At 40.7% G+C, this 22,286-nt stretch overlaps 1 protein-coding gene across 1 annotated transcript in view; it reads left to right on the forward strand.

Moving 5' to 3' along the window:
• The first annotated feature begins 317 nt into the window (after positions 1–317).
• Positions 318–22,286, forward strand: part of SEC22B (SEC22 homolog B, vesicle trafficking protein) — a 38,430-nt gene continuing 16,461 nt past the window's right edge. The window contains exons 1-4 of the mRNA XM_062192094.1: positions 318–545; positions 9,633–9,742; positions 13,745–13,905; positions 17,754–17,900. Coding sequence (XP_062048078.1) covers positions 471–545; positions 9,633–9,742; positions 13,745–13,905; positions 17,754–17,900 — 493 coding nt within the window. The 5' untranslated portion in view covers positions 318–470. The remainder of the gene's footprint in view (positions 546–9,632; positions 9,743–13,744; positions 13,906–17,753; positions 17,901–22,286) is intronic.

A 22,286-nucleotide genomic window follows, 5' to 3' on the forward strand; every position in this document is an offset into this window, starting at 1 on the left:
TTCAGTTTTTTCACAGGCCATTGATCTGAGTACCCATTAACTCCCACCATCCTTTTCTGTCCTCCCTCAAAATTTAAACTGTCACGAACTAGAAAATTTTTTTTCAATTTGGATGCCACCACCACCACCATCATCACCCCCCCCCACACACACACACACACAAAAATGGTAAGACTTATTCCAAGCTCGAAATCCATAAATGTGGGCAAGACCTCGGAAGTTTCTCTGGGTGGAAAGAAAGGCTCCGGAACTAGTGTTCCAGTAGTCGTAGTTCTCGGTAGGAAGTCATTTCAGGGGACCGGTAGTGGAAATTTCTTGAGCTGTTTCCGGCCACCTCAGCGGGAAGCGGAGACGCAAGCAGCAGGGTTTTAGGCAACTGAGGAGGAGGTGTAACTGTTGAGGCGGCGGAGGCAGGGAAGACGACGCTTACGGCTGCCCGGGCCAATCTTGGGTCCCAGTAGCCTGTGAAGATGGTGTTGCTAACGATGATCGCCCGAGTGGCGGACGGGCTCCCGCTGGCTGCCTCCATGCAGGAGGACGAACAGGTGAGCTGCTGCTGTTAGATCCCGGGACCCCACGCCAGCGCGCTTTGCCCTGAGCACCCGAACCCCTCCTAGGACGCCGCCGAGCCGTGGGAGCCCCCCAGGCACCCCCAACGCCTCCTGAGTGCTCCTTTATCTTTTGGCAGGGGGGAGACTGCCTGTGGGCGGAAGTCTCTGAAGGCGGAGGGCGATTTTTGTGTTATTGTGTTTTCTTTAGAAGAACGCCTGGAGAAGGAATAGGTTTGGCTGGTTTTCAGTCACCCAGGGTTTTGACTCTTGGGACTTTGTTAAAATTTAGGGCTTACAGTTTCCTCCTAAGAAGACTGCTGACCAATAAATTCTGAGGAAAATCCTTTGCTGAGTTCTTCAGCTCTTTTTTTTTTTCTGTAGCACCTGATCCTTGACCTAACTTACTGACATCTTTTGAGAGAGGGTGAAGTAATGCTGCCACTTACAAGCACATGTTAAAGTTCAGTACAGTACGTTTTTTCCCCAAAGTTATGCCCATCTCCTCAGTCAGCTGACCAAATTCGTGTAATGCTTCTACCTTATTTTTTTCCTTTGTCTTTCGATAAAATGAATGTCCTAGCAGGCAAACGACAGATCTTAATCATCTTTGTGTTCTCCAGAGCTTTTACAGCTGCAGCCTTGTGCTAGAAGTTGTTAAAAAATGTATTGGATTGATTAAAAAATAACAACCTCAGCCACCTTGAAAATCAAAGGGAGTTTCTGGAGAAAATTTGAGAGGTCCCTGAGGAAGGGAGGCTGAGAGTGGAATTTATGTAACTTTTAAAAAGTGATCAATTTTGTGTTACTTTCTCAAACAGCCTATGTAGTTCTTTAAAACCTTGAGGCTTAAAAAAGATGAGTTCTACAAAAAAATTTTTTTTACATTCCTACTCTGGACTTTTCATTCATATGTTTATGCAAAACAAACTTACTGAGCACATTGGAAGTGCAGGGATGGTATTCATGTAGAGCAGTAGAGAGCACAGCCTCCGCTTTCATAGAACTTACATTCTAGTGGAAAAGTCAGTTAAGTAACAAAAACAATTGTAATATAAGTGTTGTGGAAGAGAAGGAGGATTTTGTATTTGAGCATGGAAAGGTATCCAAGTTGGCTTTGGTAGACTTGCCAGAAAAAAGTGACATGTAAGCTAACTGACAGCAGGATCAAATAGTAAGAAACTGGAACTCTTCTATTTGGTTATATTCCTTTTTAGGTTTGATTTGGAACTATGCTTAACTTTTAGGGGAGCAGTAATACAGAAGGTAAAGTTACAGGTTATGGTAAGTATAGTAAATTCTGTTCGTACAGAACACAAAGTCTTGATCACTGAAAAACCTGAAAAATATACCCCAATGTTTGTGAAATGTTTCTCTTTTTTCAAATTTGTTAAGAATTTTCTTAGACCAGTCTGCAAAAGGAGTGTAACTGCTTCGTTGAGCCTGGGAACATGATAACAAGGGAGATAGTGTGGGGAGATTTCCTTGAAGGATAGATATGTAGTTTGGTTGCAAAATAATTTTCCCACAAGGGATGACAATGGGTTAAAGAGGGACAGAATCTGCTAGTTTTCCGACTACTTTATTGAATTCCAAAGTGAGCAAAGAATATGAAGTGGATTTTAAAGTTTACTTGTTAGCGAGCCCATTCTGTGTTGGTGCTTTATTGAAAAATTAGTTGTTTTTGTTTTTCTTCATTCTGAGTTTGGTATTGGTTTGGAATCAGCCTACCAAAATGGATTATTTGAATTGATAAGGGAAGCAATTTAACCAAAAATTTTCTGTGATTATAATTTCAAAGTGTTTTCCCTTAGTAATTTGGACTTTGAAAAATAAAATATTTTTAACCTTTGAATATCTGCAAAAGTATGACTCCTAGATTTAATTTTACTGTTATAATAGTGCACAAAACATTTATAGAATGCCTACCACATAGCAAGCACTGTGTTAAGTCTGTTAAATGCAGTATCTCATTCGATCTTCGGGCCAGCCATATTAATATGGGTACCATTATTCCCTTTTATATTAAAGAAGCTCTGAGACTTAGGATAGGCTAGAAAAATATATAGCATAATAAATTTCTCATTGCTTTTAACACTGCAGCACTATTAACATTTAGGACTGATAATCCTTCGTTGTGAGGGACCATATTGTGCAGTGTAGGGTGACTGCAGTATCCCTGGCTTCTACCTGCTGGATGCAGGAAGCACCACCACCTTCTCTGCCTTTGTTGTGTGGCAGCCAAACATATTTTCCAAACATTGCCAAACGTCTCCTGGGGGCAGAATCACTTACATGTTGAGAATCACTGCTCTTTTTTTTTTTCTTTTTTTAATGTTATTTAGTCTACTTGAAAGGCAGAATGACAGTAGGAGGGAGAGACAAAGTGCCTTAATTATTGAGTTATTTTCCTAATAACAGATACCATTTTTCAGCTATTTACTAGTCCCTGTACAGGGTGCCTTGGTACTGGAAATGAATAGTCAGATGCTATAATAATAAAATCCCTGAAATATAGTCTGAATATTGTATACAGTGTTCGCTCTGTGCCACATTTATGCTGATTAGTCAATTTACTGTAATTGCCTTTAGAGGAAAATGGTTCTTGGTCTTATTGGCCTTCAACCAGCTGAGTTCCACAGTGATTTAAAAATGATAAGAGCTTAGCTAAACATTCTTACAAAGCTGAATGATGCTTTTCTTCTTCCTTTTTTTTGATATCAAATGAAGACAGTTTTTACTTAAGATTCCATGTGAGGGATAGGCATTTGGTGCAGCAGTTAACATGTAGCCAGGGACACCCCAGTCCCATACTGGAGTGCCTGGCTTTTAGTCCTGGCTTTACTTTCGATTCTAGCTTCCTGCTAATGTACACTCTGGGAGGAAGCAAGGTGATGGCTCAAGTATTTTGGTCCCTGCCACTCATGTGGGAGATCCAGACTGAGTTCTGATCACCTGGCTTGGGTCTAAGCCAGAGATAGCTATTGGAGAGTAAACCAGTGGATGGAAGATCTCTCCCTCCCCGCCACTCTCTGTTCCTTTCAAGTAAATAAAAGTTTAAAAAATTCCTATGTAAGAAATTGCTAAAACTTGCCATCTTCTGAAGTAGATGTCAGTTGAAACCAGCACATTTTCTGCTTTATAGAGGGATGTCACATCTGTTGGAGGCTCCTGTAGACTGGCTGCCTCCGGTTTGTTATCACCGCTGCCTCTTTCATTTTCCATCATCATCATGGAGTCTACATAGCTGACACAGTGAATCTGAGGCGTACCACTGACTATTTGTCATTGCTATCAAGGTTCCAGTAAGGCTGGCAGATATTAGCTGAAAGCATGGCCATTGGTTAATGTATGGAACTGAAGATATGTTAGCCTTTTTTCATGCATCTATTTCCAGCATCCTTTTCCAAGTATTGTTTTAGATAGAAAAGTACAGAGAAGTCAATGAAAAGTATCTGAAGTGCTTTTTCAATTGAGTGAAATCAGAGATTTTTTTCTTGCAGTTATTTCTGTTGCCATATAAAACCAAAATGGTTGCCTATTTTAATAATCTGGAATAATGGGACATTTGAATGATCAATGAATACCTGCTGAACTGAGGGGAATAAAGACTTCCCTAATCTCAAAATAAGAACAACCTGAGGAATTTGGCTCAAAATGGATTAACTACTTTTTAATGATATACATATAGCTAGTAAGCAATTAAATGTATTAAAATTGAGGCCAGCATCGTGGTGCAGCAGGTTAAGCTGCCAAAAGCTATACTGGCATCGCTTACCAGAGTACCAGTTCAAGTCCTGGCAGCTCTGCTTCTTTTTTTTTTTTTTCTTTAAATTAATAATTTTATTTTTTTTAAGAAATACAGATTTTGTAAGTACAACTTTAGGAATATATTATTTTTCCCACCATACCCACCCTCCCACCCACACTTCCACTCCTCCTCTTTCCTCTCCCTCTCCCCTTCCCAGTCTCATTCTCCATTAAAATTCATTTTCAATTAACTTTGTACATAGAAGATCAACGCTATGTCAACAGTTTGCACACATAAACACACACGCCAAACAAACAAACAAAAAACTGGTTGAAAATTAGTTTTACAGTTAACTTTCAAAATACAACTCATTGAGGACAGAGGTCCCGCATGGGGAATTAGTACAGTGAATCCTGTTGTTAATTTAACAGTTAACACTCTTAAGTATGACGTCAGTGACCACCCGAGGTTCTTAATATGAGCTGCCTAGGCTATGGAAGCCTTTTGAATCCACAAACTCTGTCAGTATTTAGACAAGGCCATAAGCAAAATGGAAGTTCTCTCCTCCCTTCAGAGAAAAGTACATGAAACATGCTTTTTGATACAACTAGTTGTTCAGCAGTCACAGGTGACAGCAATAAAAAATATCATGGTAGTATGGAAAATTACTACTTTGTTCCTTTTGTAATATTTAGAGCCACATCCTAAATATGGTATTGTATATCCTCAAATCTGTTTCACAATTTGTCCATTTATTCTCATCTACTTCATTATTGGTTTACTAACAGATATATCTTACTATACTTATACAAAGTTCATTAGCATGCCCTAGATAGAACACTAAATCAGGACATCGAAATTTTTTTTGGTAGACTGGCTCACAATGGGTCCTTTGTGATTTTGCTTTTAAAAGGTCAGTGATTAGAGCAGTGATTACACTGTTTTATGAGGTCTAGATGAGAGCTACCTCATGGTTTTTTCAACTCTTCCTATGAATCAGATTTAATGTTAAATAGTAAGACATAAGCTGGAATGTGGCTCTACTGTTGAAACCATTTTAATTATACAAGGTGCTTAAAAAAATTAGTGGAAAAATGAAATGAAAAGATAGGTTTATTTTGGTACAAAAAATTTGAAATCCATGCATAGAGGGTTCTGCAAAAAGTTCTTGGAAACTGAATATTATGAAAACAAAATATGGTTTTCAAAATTTTTGCACCAAAATAAGCTTATTTTTATTTATTTATTTATTGAGAGGTAGAGTTACAGACAGCGAGAGGGAGAGACAGAGAGAAAGGTCTTCCGTCCACTGGTTCATTCCCCAGATGGCTGCAACGGCCGGAGCTGCACCAATCCGAAGCCAGGAGCCTCTTCCAGGTCTCCCACATGGGTGCAGGGGCCCAAGGGCCTGGGCCATCCTCTACTGCTTTCCCAGGCCATGGCAGAGAGCTGGACGGGAAGAGGAGCAGCCGGGACTCAAACTGGTGCCCATATGGGATGCCAGTGCCACAGGCAAGGATTAACCTACTGCACCATAGCGCCAGCCCCTAAGCTTATTTTTTAATTCAGTTCTTCCATGAGCTTTTTGAAATACCCTTGTAGAAGTGGTAGGAATGGGCTGCAGAGCCAGACAGCCTAGGTTCAAATCCTGGCCTCTCTCTTTATGAGTCTGGGGTCCTTGGACAAGTTTGGCAACTCAAATATAAAATTGGTATGATTTTAATCACCCGACAGAATAATTGTGAAGATTAAACAAGTTAAATTACATGAAATGTTTAGAATATTACCTGGCAGAAAGTGACTACTTAGTAATTTAATTTGCCCATTTCTGAAGAACTTTTTCTCATTTCATCTTGATTTTCTTAAAGTTCACAGAAATTTTCTTAAAATTCACCAAAATGGCACATAATATTCAGGGTGCAAATATGCAAAAAAAGAGAATGAATGAATGAATAATGTTTACTGTTACAAAGGTAATCCAGGCTTATCATAGAAAGTTCAATAAATACAAGCAAATGGATGAAAATGTTAGTGGTAACCATTATCTGTAATCTCTACTCAAAAAACTTAGTGTTTATGCTTATATAAAATTAAATGAAAATATTGTAAGACTGTATACCTTTTTCACCTAGCAGTATATAATGAGTATTTTTTTCATATCATTAAATATTTTTTTTTTTTTGACAGGCAGAGTAGACAGTGAGAGAGAGAGAGACAGAGAGAAAGGTCTTCCCTTGCCGTTGGTTCACCCTCCAATGGCCGCCGTGGTTTGTGCGCTGCGGCCGGCGCACCGCACTGATCCGATGGCAGGAGCCAGGTGCTTATCCTGGTCTCCCACGGGGTGCAGGGCCCAAGGGCTTGGGCCATCCTCCACTGCACTCCCTGGCCACAGCAGAGAGCTGGCCTGGAAGAGGGGCAACCGGGACAGAATCCGGTGCCCTGACCGGGACTAGAACCCGGTGTGCCAGCGCCGCAAGACGGAGGATTAGCCTAGTGAGCCGCGGCGCCGGCCTTATCATTAAATATTATACATGAAAAAGTTTGAGAGCGAATAGAGCTGCTGATTCATTCCTGAACTTTCCACAACATCCGGGGTGAGTCCAGGGCCAAAACTTGAAATGCGGAGCTCAATCCAGATCTCCCACATGAGTGGCAGGGAACTAACTGTTTAAACCATAACCTTCCCACGTTGCTTCCCATGGTACTCATTAGCAGGAAATTGAAATTAAGAGTAGAGCCAGGACTCTATCCAGGCACTGTGATATGGGATGCAAGTGTCTTAACCAGTATCTTAACCAATAGGCCAAACCCCTACACATTTTTAATTGTTTCATAATATTCCATTATATAATATATGCAAATGATTATTTAACCAAAAAGATTGTGTCAGCGTATGTTCTCAGTAATAATAATGCTACCTGAGCCAGCAGGCTTCAGCCTGGGAAAGCAGTAGAAAATGGCCCAAGTCCTTGAGCCCCTGCACCCACGTGGGAGACCTGGAAGAAGTTCCTGGCTTCAGATCAGTGCAGTTATGGCCATTGCGACCATCTAGGGAGTGAACCAGTGGATGGAAGACCTCTCTCTCTGCCTCTCTGTAGTTCTGCCTTTCAAATAAGTAAATAAATCTTAAAAAATAAAAATAAAAAAGATGCTATTGGGTGGAAGAAATAGCTTCTAATATGTTCTGCGGCAGAGTAGGATATCTCTCGTTGACAGCTCCTAATTGAGTATTTCAGAATAGCTCATAGAGAGGATTTTGAATATTTTGACACAAATAAGTGATAAATGTCTGAGGTGGTAGGCTAGTTGCTTTGGTCTGATCATTAAACATTGTATACCTGTATTGAAGTGTCACGCTATACTCCATAAATACTCATTCGTAAGCTTACTATGAAATTAAAAAAGTAAGAATGATGTTGAAAACCTGGAGAACACTCTGATTACAGTAATAAAGACAATGCGGAGCTCAATCCAGATCTCCCACATGAGTGGCAGGGAACTAACTGTTTAAACCATAACCTTCCCACGTTGCTTCCCATGGTACTCATTAGCAGGAAATTGAAATTAAGAGTAGAGCCAGGACTCTATCCAGGCACTGTGATATGGGATGCAAGTGTCTTAACCAGTATCTTAACCAATAGGCCAAACCCCTACACATTTTTAATTGTTTCATAATATTCCATTATATAATGTAAAAGATTTCAGTATGGGAATGGGGGAGTGGGACAGAAACATTCAGAGTACAGCGGGCAGAAAGTCTCTCCTTCCCAGTAAGTGGGTGAAGAAACAGCGGATGTAAGTGTTTCCTTCCCATCTTTGTGCACCTCTTTTCTCCTTTGTATCTGGTCAGCTAGTGAGATACCACTGTTTCTTCCAGAGACTTTTTTTCCTTTTCTATATTTTTTAATTGTTAAAAGTATTTAGAAATTATTCAGGAAAATATCTATAATGTTATTATTTCACTTTTGTTTGTACATATCCTCCAGTAGTCATAATTTTGCTGTCCAAACTTGGGAACCAAATAAATTTATACAGAAAAGGATATTTGCCTTTCCCATCTTTGTTCTTACTCCTTTTTACCTGGTTGCAGTCATAGTGTTCATGTAACTTGCAATCATAGATATATACATTTAGTTTTGCCTAAATGCTCAGTAATGTAATACTTTGTGGAATATTCTGCTTGATATCCCGGTCTAAAAATGAGATCCATCAATTTATTATTGACAGGGTTTTTTTCCTGAGTACAGCACATACTGTGCAAATCTTTGCCAACAATTGTGCAAGTGAAGTGGGTTAGGAGGAGGATACTGACCTAATAATGCACAGAACACTGGATTGAAAGAGACTTCCTTAAATGTAGCTAAGTATACACTTTTGCTTCCTAGTTAGTAAGTAATGTCATCTTTAAGAACTAGGAGTTAGGGGGCTGGTGCCTGTAGTGCTGGCATCCCATATGGGCGCTGGTTCTAGTCCCAGCTGTTCTGCTTCCAGTCTGGCTCTCTGCTATATCCTAGGAAAGCAGTACAAGATGGCCCAAGTCCTTGGGCCCCTGCACCTGCGTGGGAGACCTGGAGAAGGCTCCTGGCTCCTTGCTTCAGATCAGCATAGCTCCTGCCATTGCAGCCAACTGCAGAGTGAACCAACAGATGGAAGACTTCTCTCCCTCTCTTCCTCTCTCCCTCTCCCTCTGTCCCTCTGCTTCTCCTTCTCTCTCTGTGTTAACTGTGACTTTCAAGTAAATGAATAAATCTTTAAAAAAAAAAAAAAGAAAGAACTAGGAGTTAGGACTTCCTTCTTTTTTTTTTAAAGATGTATTTATTAATTTGAAAGTCAGAGTTACACGGAGAGAGGAAAGGCAGAGAGAGAGAGAGAGAGGTCTTCCATCCGATGAGAGAGAGGAGAGGCAGAGAGAGAGAGAGGCCATCCATCCGATGGTTCACTCCCCAGATGGCTGCGACGGCCAGAGCTGCGCCGATCTGGAGCCAGGAGCCAGGAGCTTCCTCCAAGTCTCCCATGCGGGTGCAGGGGCCCAAGAACTTGGGCCATCTTCCACTGCCTTCCCAGGCCATAGAAAGAGAGCTGGATCAGAAGAGGAGCAGCCAGGACTCGAACCAGCGACCATATGGGATGCCGGCGCTTCAGGCCAGGGCCTTAACCCGTTGCGCCACAGCAGCGGCCCCAGGACTTCCTTCTAAAAATATGCCTTTTTTTTTTTTTTTCCATTAAAACAAAGGACCTGATTTACAAAGTGTCTCATAATGTCATGATGCTCCTTATTAACATGTGTTTTTGTGGGTACAAAATGTTTAAATGGAGGTGTCATCTTCTTGCAGTCTGGCCGGGACCTTCAACAGTACCAGAGTCAGGCTAAGCAGCTCTTCAGAAAGCTGAATGAACAGTCCCCTACGAGGTGTACTTTGGAAGCAGGAGCCATGACTTTTCAGTGAGTATATTCCTGATTTCTTTTTGGTCATGTAAGTATGTAGGGTAACACCTGATGAGAATGGTAACAATTGTTTTAAAAGTTTTAAAAATACAGTCTCTTCATGGAAGCAGTTTTTCTGGCTTTAATTCTGCAAAATGAAATCTTAGCTTGTTTATTCAGAAGGCTGATCATAAGTTATGAGTGTTGTTCCTCTCATGTAATAATAACTTCTTGCTTTATGACTACCTTAGAGTCAGAAACATGTAGGTTAGTATTCCTCCTCTAATGTTTACTAACAGGGGCCAGTGCTATGGCATAGCAGGTAAAGCTGCCGCCTGCAGTGCTGGCATCCCATATGGTTGCAGGTTCGAGTCCCGGCTGCTCTATTTCCGATCCTCTCTCTGCTGTGGCCTGGGAAAGCAGTAGAAGATGGCCGAAATCCTTGGGCCCCTGCCACCACATGGGAGACCTGGAAGAAGCTCCTGGCTCCTGGCTTCAGATCTGCACGGCTCTGGCCGTTGCAGCCGTTTGGCGAGTAAACCAGCGGATGGGAGACCTCTCTGTCTCTCTCTCTCTCTCTCTCTTTCTCTCTGCCTCTCATTCTCTCTCTGTATAACTCTGACTTTCAAGTAAATAAATAAATCTTTAAAAAAAAAAAATGCTGGCCAGTGCCATGGCTCAATAGGCTAATCCTCTGCCTGCGGCGCCGGCAACCTGGGTTCTAGTACAGGTTGGGGCACCGATTCTGTCCCGGTTGCTCCTCTTCCAATCCAGCTCTCTGCTGTGGCCCGGGAAGGCAGTGGAGGATGGACCAAGTGCTTGGGCCCTGCACCCACATGGGAGACCAGGAAGAAGCACCTGGCTCCTGGCTTCATATCGGCGCAACGCGCTGGCCGTAGCAGCCATTTGGGGGGTGAATCAATGGAAAAGGAAGACCTTTCTCTCTCTCTCTCTCTCTCTCTCTCTCTCTCTCTCACACACTGTCTAACTCTGCCTGTCCAAAAAAAAAAAAGTTCACTAACAGTAGAACTTTGAGCAACTCCCATAGCTTCATGTTTCAGTTTTCCTTCATAAAATAGGGGAAAAAATCTTGGGAATTTCATGAGGACTATTGAGGGATCCATGTATAATACCATCTTGCCTGATATGTAGGGAATAGTCAATAAATAACTGATAATTTAAGAGTATCCCAATCAGTGATAATGTAAACAATGTGTACAGCTGAAAGAGGTGTCAAAGGAATTTTACTGAATTTTAAATTAACTACAGATAACTGTATTCAGTGTTTAGTATATGTCAAGTTTGAAACGGACAAAATAAGAAGAACTGAAAAGGAGAAAAGTACAAGAAGATCACGGGAAAATACAAAAGGATCAGCTAAATAATCTTTACTATTTTAGCTAGAGAGGAACCTACTGTGTTTAATTTAAAAAAACAAGAAACTTCCACTTATCAAACACAAATATATGAAAACAAAAACAGAACCCTGGCCTATTGATTAAGAAAATGGTGGGCATTACATTTTTTTTAAAGATTTATTTATTTATTTTAAAGTCAGTGCTACACAGAGAGGGAGAGACAAAGATCTTCCAACCACTAGTTCAATCCCCTAATGGCAACATTGGCCACAATGGCTAGGGCTGGGCCAGCCAGGAGCCAGGAACTTCATCCAGTAACCCCATAAGGGTGGCAGAGACCTAAACACTTGGGCTATCTTCCACTGCTTTTCCCAGGCCATTTGCAGGGAGCTGGATCAGAAGCAGGTCCTACATCCTCAAATCCAGCCAGTTGTGGATTGAAAATATTTGGAAAAAAATACTTGTGTCTGTATTGAGTGTGTACAGGCTTTTTTACTTGTCATTATTCTCTAAACAATGTAGTGTAACAACTGTTTTCATAGCGTTTACATTGTGTGAGTGAATATATTATAGGTAATATTCGGATGATTTTAAAGTCTACTAGAAGATGGGCATTAGGGTTTATGCTAATACTACACTGTTTGCTGTAAGGGACTTAAGCATCTGCAGATTTTGGTACCTACAAGGCTCCTAGAACCAAGACCCCACACATACTAAGGGACAACTATATATCTCTACCCATGAGTTGGGAAACAAAGAATCTAGGAAAGTCCTCATGGAATTGAAAAGAGATTTTCTTCTGCCTACTTCCTTTAGGACTTTGTAGTCTCACATGCTTTATTTCCATTCAAGAATTATTGAAGGTTTATTCTTTGCTAGGCCTTGTATTAAGTCCTGCCTGAAATGCCATACCTTTTAATGAATTTATCTTCTTATTGGCAGAGAGAAGCACATAATTCCAATATATTATAATGCCTTAGGGCAAGGGGTGCTATAATCCAGTATAAATAAAATGTTTCAGGAGGACAGAGAAGGAAGCAATTAATTCCCTTTTGTAGGGGTTAAGATTGAATAAAAGAATAGGAAGAGAGAATACAGAGAAGTTTCACAGAAAAAATTATAGTAGAATTAAGTATATGAAAATGAGCAGAATGGCCGGCGCCGTGGCTTAACAGGCTAATCCTCCGCCTTGCAGCGCCAGCACACCGGGTTCTAGTCCTGGTTGGGGCGCCGGAATCTATCCCGGTTGCCCCTCTTCCAGGCCAGCTCTCTGCTATGGCCCAGGAAGGCAGTGGAGGATGGCCCAAGTCCTTGGGTCCTGCACCCCATGGGAGACCAGGAGAAGCACCTGGCTCCTGGCTTGGGATCAGCGAGATGCGCCGGCTGCAGCGGCCATTGGAGGGTGAACCAACGGCAAAAAGGAAGACCTTTCTCTCTGTCTCTCTCTCTCTCACTATCCACTCTGCCTGTCAAAATAAATAAATAAATAAATAAAAAAGAAAAAAAAAAAAGAAAATGAGCAGAATTTCTCTAGATATATAAAAGAGTATTACAGTTGGGAAAAATAACCTGAGTAAAAGTTCACAAAGATGTAAAGAACCTAGCTTATTAGAGGATGGCATGCCATTTGTTGTATAAGGATATATGAGACAGCATGGCTTGTTTTGAAGAGCTATAAATAGCTATACCAAGAGTATGATTTTATTTTACAGGTAGTGGGGAACCCCTAGCATTTTTAAGCATGGTAGTATGGTCATATTGACTTTTTGGGAGTAAAACTGATGTTATGGAAGATTGAAGGCAAGGAGGCCAGTTAATTCAGGTGGCCACAAGCAATAGGACAGCAGTATTACTAAGATGTCCAACAGATAACATCATAGTCTTTAAATTATCCTCTCTGGAGTTCTAGAATGCCTCAGAGACCACATAGAAAGGGCAAGGGTGGGAGTCTTTGTAATGCTTTGGGCCTTTAAGATTTTATCTGCTGTACACATTGGTCTTCTGAATATAATTTTAACTGAAAGAGTACTATGGCTAGAAGGAAGTTTGAAAACCACTTACTAGCCTAACTGTTTTCTAGAATATCTCAGATATGCAATCCAGTAGCCTCTTGCAGAATGCTAGAGAGCTCACTGTCACAGGAGGAGTCAGTTCTGTTGTTAGTTTCCAGTTGACCGTAGATTTCATCTACCTTGGAAATTAGTATGCGTCTTTGGTCCTGCAGTTGCTGTTTTCTGTACCCAGTAAATATGACATTAACCTCCACAGAAATTCGCAGTTCTTTTTGTCCTTGTAACTGGAAGGAGTTTAAATATGGATGTACTAGCTTGCAATGCAGAATCAAAGGGTAGATAGAGTCAGAACTCTGAGTTTTCAAAAAAAAGTTTTTAGGTGTTGATGTACATGAGTTGAAAATTTGTCTAATAAATAATTAGGATAAAAATGTCTAAATGCTCTTTTGGAATTTACTTCTAATAATGGAAAGATATTTGCTTTCTAATTCTAGGGATTTGTTGTTCGAAACTGACTTTGTGATTTAGCCAGCATCACAGGGTTTGGACCATATAGTTTCAGAAGTTCGCATGGTTCTGAATTGTGTTTCAATCTGTTAGAAGTACTTACTGTTTAGAAATGATTTTTGTGTTTCTTTTTGTCTCTCCAGCTACATTATTGAACAGGGAGTGTGTTATTTGGTTTTGTGTGAGGCTGCCTTTCCTAAGAAGTTGGCTTTTGCCTACCTAGAAGATTTGCACTCAGAATTTGATGAACAGCATGGGAAGAAGGTGCCCACTGTGTCTAGACCTTACTCCTTTATTGAATTTGGTAAGTTTTTGACCCTGACTTGTCAAAAGGAAGCAAACAATATGAAGAAGCCATTTGTTACACTAACACAATATTGATGCATTTTTTAAAATTTATTTATTTGAGAGGTAGAGTTACAGACAGTGAGAGGGAGAGACAGAGAGAAAGGTCTTCCATCCGCTGGTTCACTCCCCAAATGGCCACAACAGCCGGAGCTGCTCTGATCTGAAGCCAGGAACCAGGAGCTTCTTCCGGGTCTCCCACACGGTTGCAGGGACCCAAGGACTTAGGCCATCCTCTACTGCTTTCCCAGGCCATAGCAGAGAGCTGGATGGGAAGAGGAGCAGCTGGAACTAGAACTGGCACCCATATGGGATGCCGGCACCGCAGGCGGAGAATTAACCTACTGTGCCATACTGCCGGCCCCATGTTGATGCATTTTTTTCTCAGTGTTTACTACTAAAATTTTAACAACTGCTTCCTCTCTAATTCCACCTCTTTAGTCTTTATGAATGAATCGGGCCTCCTTATCAATAATTTTCTTTGGTTTTTTGATCTTTCTCCCCTAGAACTTACTACCTTTTATCCTTTTTGATTGTTAGGTTTGGTTCTCATTAGGGTGATGTATGACAGGAACTGTGTATGCCTGAAGATCTACTTAATTGGCATATAGTACTGAGTTATTTCCCCCACCCCATATATATAAATATTTTTTAAGGATCCAGATTTTTTTTTTCTTTTTTAATTTGAAAGAGTTACAGAGAAGAGAGGCAGATAGAGAGAGAGGTCTTCCATCCGATGGTTCACTCCCCAATCGGCTACAATGGCTGGAGCTGCGCTGATCCAGAGCCAGAAGCTTCTTCTGGGTCTCCCACACAGGTGCAGGGGCCCAAGGACTTGGGCCATCTTCTACTGCTTTCCCAGGCCATAGCAGAGAGTGGGATTGGAAGTGGAACAGCCAGGACTAGAACCGGCACCCATATGGGATAACAGCACTGCAGGCGAGGGCATTAACTTGCTGTGCCACAGCACCGGCCCCCCTATATATTAACATTGGGGTTCATTTTGTGGAGATCAGAATGCAGAAATCAGAAAGAATGATATTTTGCTTTTCGCAGTAGAATAAGATCCTCTATTCAAAAAAAACCCAGAAGATATGTGGTGATGTCTGTTGTTCTCTCTAGGTTTCTCTGCCTTTTAAATTAACAAGAAAAAAAAAAGACAAGACTCATCACCAGTGATACCTGGGTCAAGTAACTGATGGCAATAGATCACAGAAAATGTCTTAACTAAGTACAGGGAGTGAGAACAAGTAGGATCAGACTACATTACGGAAAATATTAGTTAAAAAAGAAATTAGTTATACTCCCTGATGCGTTTCAGGTTTGTTAGGTATATGGGTCATTTGCTTTCCAGAAAGAGAAAATTTAGCAAAGTATTCTAGTTTTCTATAACTAAATTTTCCAAGTGCTAATATATATTGTGTTCAGTTTTTCAAATTTTATTTTTTAGGTAATAATATAGTCCAGTAAAACGAAGAAAAAAATTAGACAAATGCCCGAGGGAGAATGTAAGTGGTATATGCCAGTGACCATAAGGGAACTATACACAGAGATAAGAATGGGCTGTAGGGGATGGGGCCAGCACCATGGCTCACTTGGTTAATCCGCACCTGGCTCCTGGCTTTGGATCGGTGTAGCGCCATCCGTGGTGGCCATTTGGGGAGTGAACCAATGGAAGAAAGACCTTTCTTTCTGTCTCTCTCTCTTACTGTCTAGCTCTATCTGTCAAATAAAAAAAAAAAAAAAAAGAGTGGGCTGTAGGGGAATCACAAGGTACCCTGCACCCGTGGTTGTACCATCCGTGGACCTGAAGTTATAAGGGGAAGAACCAAATTCAGAAACTGAGGAGGAGAAAATTTACAGAGAAGGCCAGTTCGAGGGAAGCAGTAACTTTTAGCTTTGCCAGCCCAAAGTCACTTCTTAGGGAGGAGCCGGGAGCTCACTATCTGCTCTCCTCCTTCCGTGCTATTGGGACTCCTGCACTGTCTCTGAACCTAACTGAAGGCTGAGGGTGAGGAACCGATTCATGTCAGTTTCCCAGAAAGCAAAGTGGAAAAGAGTGGAGAGGAGATCTAAAGAGGCAGATAAAAGGTGCCCAACCAGGCCAGCGCTGCCGTGCAGTGGGTTAAGCCATGACCTGCAGTGCCGGATTCCTGTTTGGGCGCTGGTTTGAGTCCTGGCTGTTCTGCTTCTGGTCCTGCTCCCTGCTAATGTGCCTGGGAACAAACCAGGAACGGAACCCAAGCATTCCAGTATGGAATGCAGGTGTCCCAACTGGAATTTTTTTTTTTCCAGGCAGAGTTAGTGAGAGAGAGAGAGAGTTATAGACAGTGAGAGACAGAGAGAAAGGCCTTCCTTTTGTTGGTTCACTCCGCTAATGGCTGCTACGGCCAGTGCTGTGCCGATCTGAAGCCAGGAGCCGGGTGCTTCCTCCCAGTCTCCCATGCAGGTGCAGGGCCCAAGCACTTGGGCCATCCTCCACTGCACTCCCGGGCCACAGCAGAGAGCTGGACTGGAAGAGGAGCAACTGGGACTAATACCCAGAATCCCGACCGGGACTAGAACCCGGTGTGCCGGCGCTGCAGGCGGAGGATTAGCCAAGTGAGCCACAGCGCTGGCCCAACTGGCATCTTAACCAGTAGGCCAAATGATTGTTCTGCTTCTCACCTTTTTGGATGCTTATAAACTCATTTACCATATTAAGTTCAAATGATACTAGAGTGTTAGCAACCTTTCGGGGAAAGTGTAGAATTAAATAATGAAGCCCTAAGTGTTCTCCAAATATAGTTTGAAAATTTCTGCTTTCAAGAAAGGCTTACTGTATTGGGTGTTAATTTTTTCTTTTTTTAGATTTTGTTTTATTTATTTGAAAGACAGAGGTACAGAGAGAGGTAGAGACAGAGAGAGAGAGTTCTTCCATCCACTGGTTCACTCCTCAGATGGCTGCAATGGCCGGAGCTGCGCAGATCCGAAGCCAGGAGCCAGGAGCTTCCTCTGGGTCTCACATGCGGGTACAGGGGCCTAAGGACTTGGGCCATCTACTGCTTTCCTAGGCCACAGCAGAGTGCTCGCTTCGGCAGCACATATACTAGGCGACAGCAGAGATCTGGATCGGAAGAGGAGCAGCCAGACTAGAACTGGCACCCATATGGGATGCCGGCACTTCAGGCCAGGGCTTTTACCTGCTGCTCCACAGCGCCAGGCCCATGGGTCATAATTTTTCTGAGAATTCTGATGGCAGATACTTTGAATTCATAGTGTCCAAAGGACATTTTTTCTGAATGGTCACCTGGTTATATCTTTACATGGTACAAATGAGGAAGTTAAAGTCCAGATTTTGAGGTAGGTGTTGCAGTGCAACAGCTTTAGCCACCATGTGGGATGCCCACATCCCATATTGGAATGCCTGGTTCACGTTCTGGCTGCTTCACTTCTTGGAGCCTTGCCCCTGTGTGCAAGACCCAGATGGAGTTCTGGACTCTTGGCTTTGGTCTGACTCAGCCCTAGTGGTTGAAGGCTTTTGAGGACTGAAATAGCAGATAGAAGATGTCTCTGTCTCTGTCTCTTTTTCCCTCTGTCTGTCAATGTGTTTTACAGATAAACAAATATATAAATACATCCTCTATCTGTCTTCCTATCTTTAATGATGAGGGGGAAAAAAGTCAAGATTTTGATATTTCCCAAAGAGTTTGGTTAGCCATAGACAATGGCAGATCCAGAAATAAACTCAGAACATCCAGTTCTCTACTTCAGCACTTTGCTATACATGAGAGAAGTTGCTAATGGTAACTTTCATCATCAATCTAGATACCTTCATTCAGAAAACCAAGAAGCTGTACATTGACAGTCGTGCTCGGAGAAACCTAGGCTCCATCAACACTGAATTGCAAGATGTGCAGAGGATCATGGTGGCCAATATTGAAGAAGTATTACAACGAGGAGAAGCACTCTCAGGTATCTAAGATTAAGATGACTCTTACAAAGAAGTAGTTATTCCATGAGCAAGGATAGTTCACTTTGCAATACCTTTTATGCTGTCAGATTCTACCTAGGACTATTAAGAATTCATATCTCATAAAATAGATTGTTACAAAGCTTCCAATCTGATTATTTTTCTCATAGCGTGATTAATAGTATAAAGTCCCAGCCATATTAAAAGTAATTATTCTTTCCAAGATATTTTCACAGTTAAGTAAATTATATACAGAATCATTTGCAGAGTTTATAGGAAATGAAAGGAAGAATGAGAGGAAATTAACAAAGATACATTGCACTGGTTTTTCTGGGTAGCCCTCATTGAGAGGCTTATTTCTGCCAGATCAGTCCTTATTAAATGCCATTTTTGTGAAGGCATTCGTCTGCTGAAAAATTTCTAAATATGAGATTACAGGATAATATACAATATGCTTTCAACTTTTCATTCATTTCTTCAGTCATTATATGCTGTGTGTAAAGCATTGTGTTCTGTGAATAAGATGTTCTGGAAAATAAGGAGATGGCAAACATCTGTCATTCTCCATAATTACCAAACATTCTACCTCAGCCGGGTCCTCACATCCGTAATAGTCCATACTTACCTCATGCTGGATCTGTTCTTTAAGGCCTAGACAAGAGCTGCCTTTCAAAGAAGCCTTCCCTGATCCTTATAGCCTATATCACATTAATCTCTTCTGTACTTTAAAATACTAAAGTGATTAGTTATATAATTTTTAATCTCATAACTGTATGCTTATGTGTGTATTTATTTACCTAATTCATCCTAAGTATATATACCGAACGTTTATATTATCTATCACAATATGTATTCCATATATTAATGTATTTTATATTTTTATGAATCTATAAATGTATTATATATATGCATTTTACAATTTTTAAATTTTGATTTTAAAATTTATTTTATTTTACAATTATCTTTTAAAATTTATCTAAAAATTGAAGATAATACATTTAAGGTAAATTAGGTAAAAATTAGGTAGTTTTACCTACACTAATTTTGAAATTATAGGTAATTAGGTTTTATGTATAAATTTACTTGATGTTTAAATGTCACCTAGGTATTTAATGTAGGCATGTAAGCTCATTAAAGGTAGCCTTTATTTATATGTTTTATATCCATTTCATATATTTCTTTTGTATCCTTTACAGTAATGGTTACAGATAGGTTCCTTAATGAGTACTTCTTGAGTATAGTCTTGGTTACATATTTATTAGCTAATGGGTTTTCCTTTATTATGAACTAGAAACTTTTTGTATTATTTTTAATTCATTTGAGAGGCAGAGAGACAGAAAGAGAGATAGAAATCTCCTACCCATTCGATGAACTGCAAACTTTAAGCTTTATGTTAGTAGTCAGCATTTATGCTAACATATCATTTCACTCTCTGAACAACACATTTTGAGTGAGTGAGTCTGTGTAAGTTTTAAACATAATAAACCTCTTACCTAGGGTAAAATAGACTAGCATAGGAATTTTTCTTAAAGCTAAAATATATGTATTTGTCAGTTTATCAACAATGTAAAAGAATCTGTTCTAGTGCTTTGTTTGTCACAAAGCTGATTTGTTGATTGAAAAAAAAGTACATTTCTACTCTTAAATTACTTTGGTTGGAAGATAAAGAAACATTCTCACAGAGTATTTAATAGTATAAGGGCACAAACATCTATCCAGCACTTACTTTGTGCCTTTCATTTACCTTAATTAAATCTTTATAGTAATCCCATGTGAACTGGGTGATATCAGATCAGTTTTACTGTTTATATGATTTACTAAAAGTCACACTGCTGATACCTACAGAACCTGTTGGCCTCTGGAATCCTGTTCTCTTTTTTGCATGATAATTTTAAAAGGATATATAACAGCTGCTGTGTAAAATAAAGGAATTAGATAAATTTGAAGTGAAGGGAAAACATTTCCTAAATTTAGCTAAATCAAGAAGGAGTGGAGAGTGGTATTTTACGTGAAAGAAAAAGCATATCTGAGCAGAGCACATGTGAAGGACAGTGAAGAGATCAGCCTACCAGAATCATGTTTTTTTCCTCTTTAAGCTTCTTCCTAAGCATCCATCTTTCTTCTCTCTCTAATTTCTAGTTTTAGAGCTAGTCTAACTTTGCATTTAAGATCCATGAGTAGTTCCTTGCAGGTTCTTTGAACAAGATCAAATTATACCCATTTTGGCTGCCTAAATAAACCTGTTTCTTTGAAGCAGTGAGTTTTGTTTTCTCATTTAAAGGTGTCACCTCTACAAAACTCAGTTCTCCAAAAGCAAGAATCATGTACATATGATCATCATTATATCTTCTAGCTCTTCACATGGTGTCTATACCATAAATACTTGTTTAATTAACTCTAAGCAATAGCTTTATCTTTTTTTAAAAAAAAAATTTATTTATTTATTTGAAAGACAGAGTTACAGAGAGGCAGAGGTAGAAGTAGAGAGAGAGAGAGAGAGAGGTGTCTTCCATCCACTGGTTCACACTCCCCAAATGGTCACAATGGCCGGAGCTGAGTTGATCCGAAGCCAAGAACCAGGAGCTTCCTCTGGGTCTCCCAGGTGGGTGCAGGGGCCCAAGGACTTGGGCCATCTTCTACTCTCCCAGGCTGTAGCAGAGAGCTGGATCAGAAGTGGAGCAGCTGGAACTCAAACCAGTGCCCATATGGGATGCCAGCACTACAGGCGGCTACTTTACCCAATACGCCAGGCACCGGCCCCAATAGCTTTGTCTTTATGGTATCTTGTACTTCAGAGGGTTCTTATGTAGAAGAAGTCTCTTATTTCAAATAGCCTAATAACTGTTACCCTGCCCAGTTATTCTCAGCAGATTTAGAGTCATTCAGCACTGACCATATACTAGGTCCTGTTCTAGGCAATTATGATATAGCAGTAAACACAGTAATTAAAAATCCCTATTGAGTGCAATACTTCCTGGTATAGCAGCTAGAAATATTGTTAAGCATTATCATGGTTATTTCTCTCACCTGTTTTCTTTCATGACTAGATTTTTTCTTATTCATATAAGTAGTTGTTAATTTAGATGTGGCTGACGTGTCAGTAGTATTAAGTAATACCACATTTCTCAACAAAACCGCTGTTTATTGAGCAACTCCAGATATTCCAAGAGCATTCTGTAAGGAAGAGCAAACAAATTCAGATTACAAAATAGTTCTCTGAAAACTTAAAAAAATGAAGTTTGAGTAAAATGTAAAAATGAGAAGTTCTGGTATTAAAATATGCCGAGTATTTTTATCTGATCTAGTTTGTCTCTGGCACTTTTTCTAAGAGCTCAGCTAACAATTATAAGAAGGTAACATAAATATCCTTGAAGAAAAGAAAATGAGCTGGCCGACGCCGTGGCTCAACAGGCTAATCCTCCGCCTTGCGGCGCCGGCACACCGGGTTCTAGTCCCGGTCAGGGCACCGATCCTGTCCCGGTTACCCCTCTTCCAGGCCAGCTCTCTGCTGTGGCCAGGGAGTGCAGTGGAGGATGGCCCAAGTGCTTGGGCCCTGCACCCCATGGGAGACCAGGAGAAGCACCTGGCTCCTGCCATCGGAACAGCGCGGTGCGCCGGCCGCAGCCATTGGAGGGTGAACCAACGGCAAAAGGAAGACCTTTCTCTCTGTCTCTCTCTCACTGTCCACTCTGCCTGTCAAAAAAAAAAAAAAAAGAAAATGAGCTTTGCAGAAAATGCTAAAAAGCTAAAAAGCTTAATTTACAGGGGCCAATGTGGCTTAGTGAGTAAAGCCACCACCTGTGATGCTGGCATCCCATATGGGCGCTGGTTTGTGTACCAGCTGCTCCACTTCCCATCCTGCTTCCTGCTAATAGCCTGGGAGGGGCAGTGGAGGATGGCCCAAGTATTTGGGCCCCTGCTATCTTTGTGGGAGACCTGAATAAAGCTCCTGGCTCCTGGCATCAGCCTGACCCAGCTCTGGCTATTGAAGCCATTTGTGGGGTGAACCAGTGTATAGAAGATCTCTTTGTCTCTCCTTCTCTCTCTAACTCTGCCTTTCAAATAAATTTAAAAAAAAAAAAAAAAAAAAAGCAGCAGCAACTTCATTTACTAGAAATTGGTGGGTTTTTAGTACTCATTGTAATTTAGTAACGTGACAACTTTCCTGTATCTGTTGAATTGTAATTTCTGATAGTCTTAACTTCACAATGGTCTTTTTTCTGTGGAGTCTTGGAAATTTTAGTGATTACCATTGAAACATAGCTTAATACTCAGACTGGTTAATTGTATTTTCTGATTATCTGAGTCTTATCTTACACAGATTATCACTTTTCAAAATATGAGAAAATGTGGATTAAATTAAAATATGAAGATGATAATAATTAGAA

This window comes from Lepus europaeus, chromosome 5 (assembly GCF_033115175.1).
Source record: "Lepus europaeus isolate LE1 chromosome 5, mLepTim1.pri, whole genome shotgun sequence".
Classification (NCBI taxonomy): Eukaryota; Metazoa; Chordata; class Mammalia; order Lagomorpha; family Leporidae; genus Lepus; species Lepus europaeus.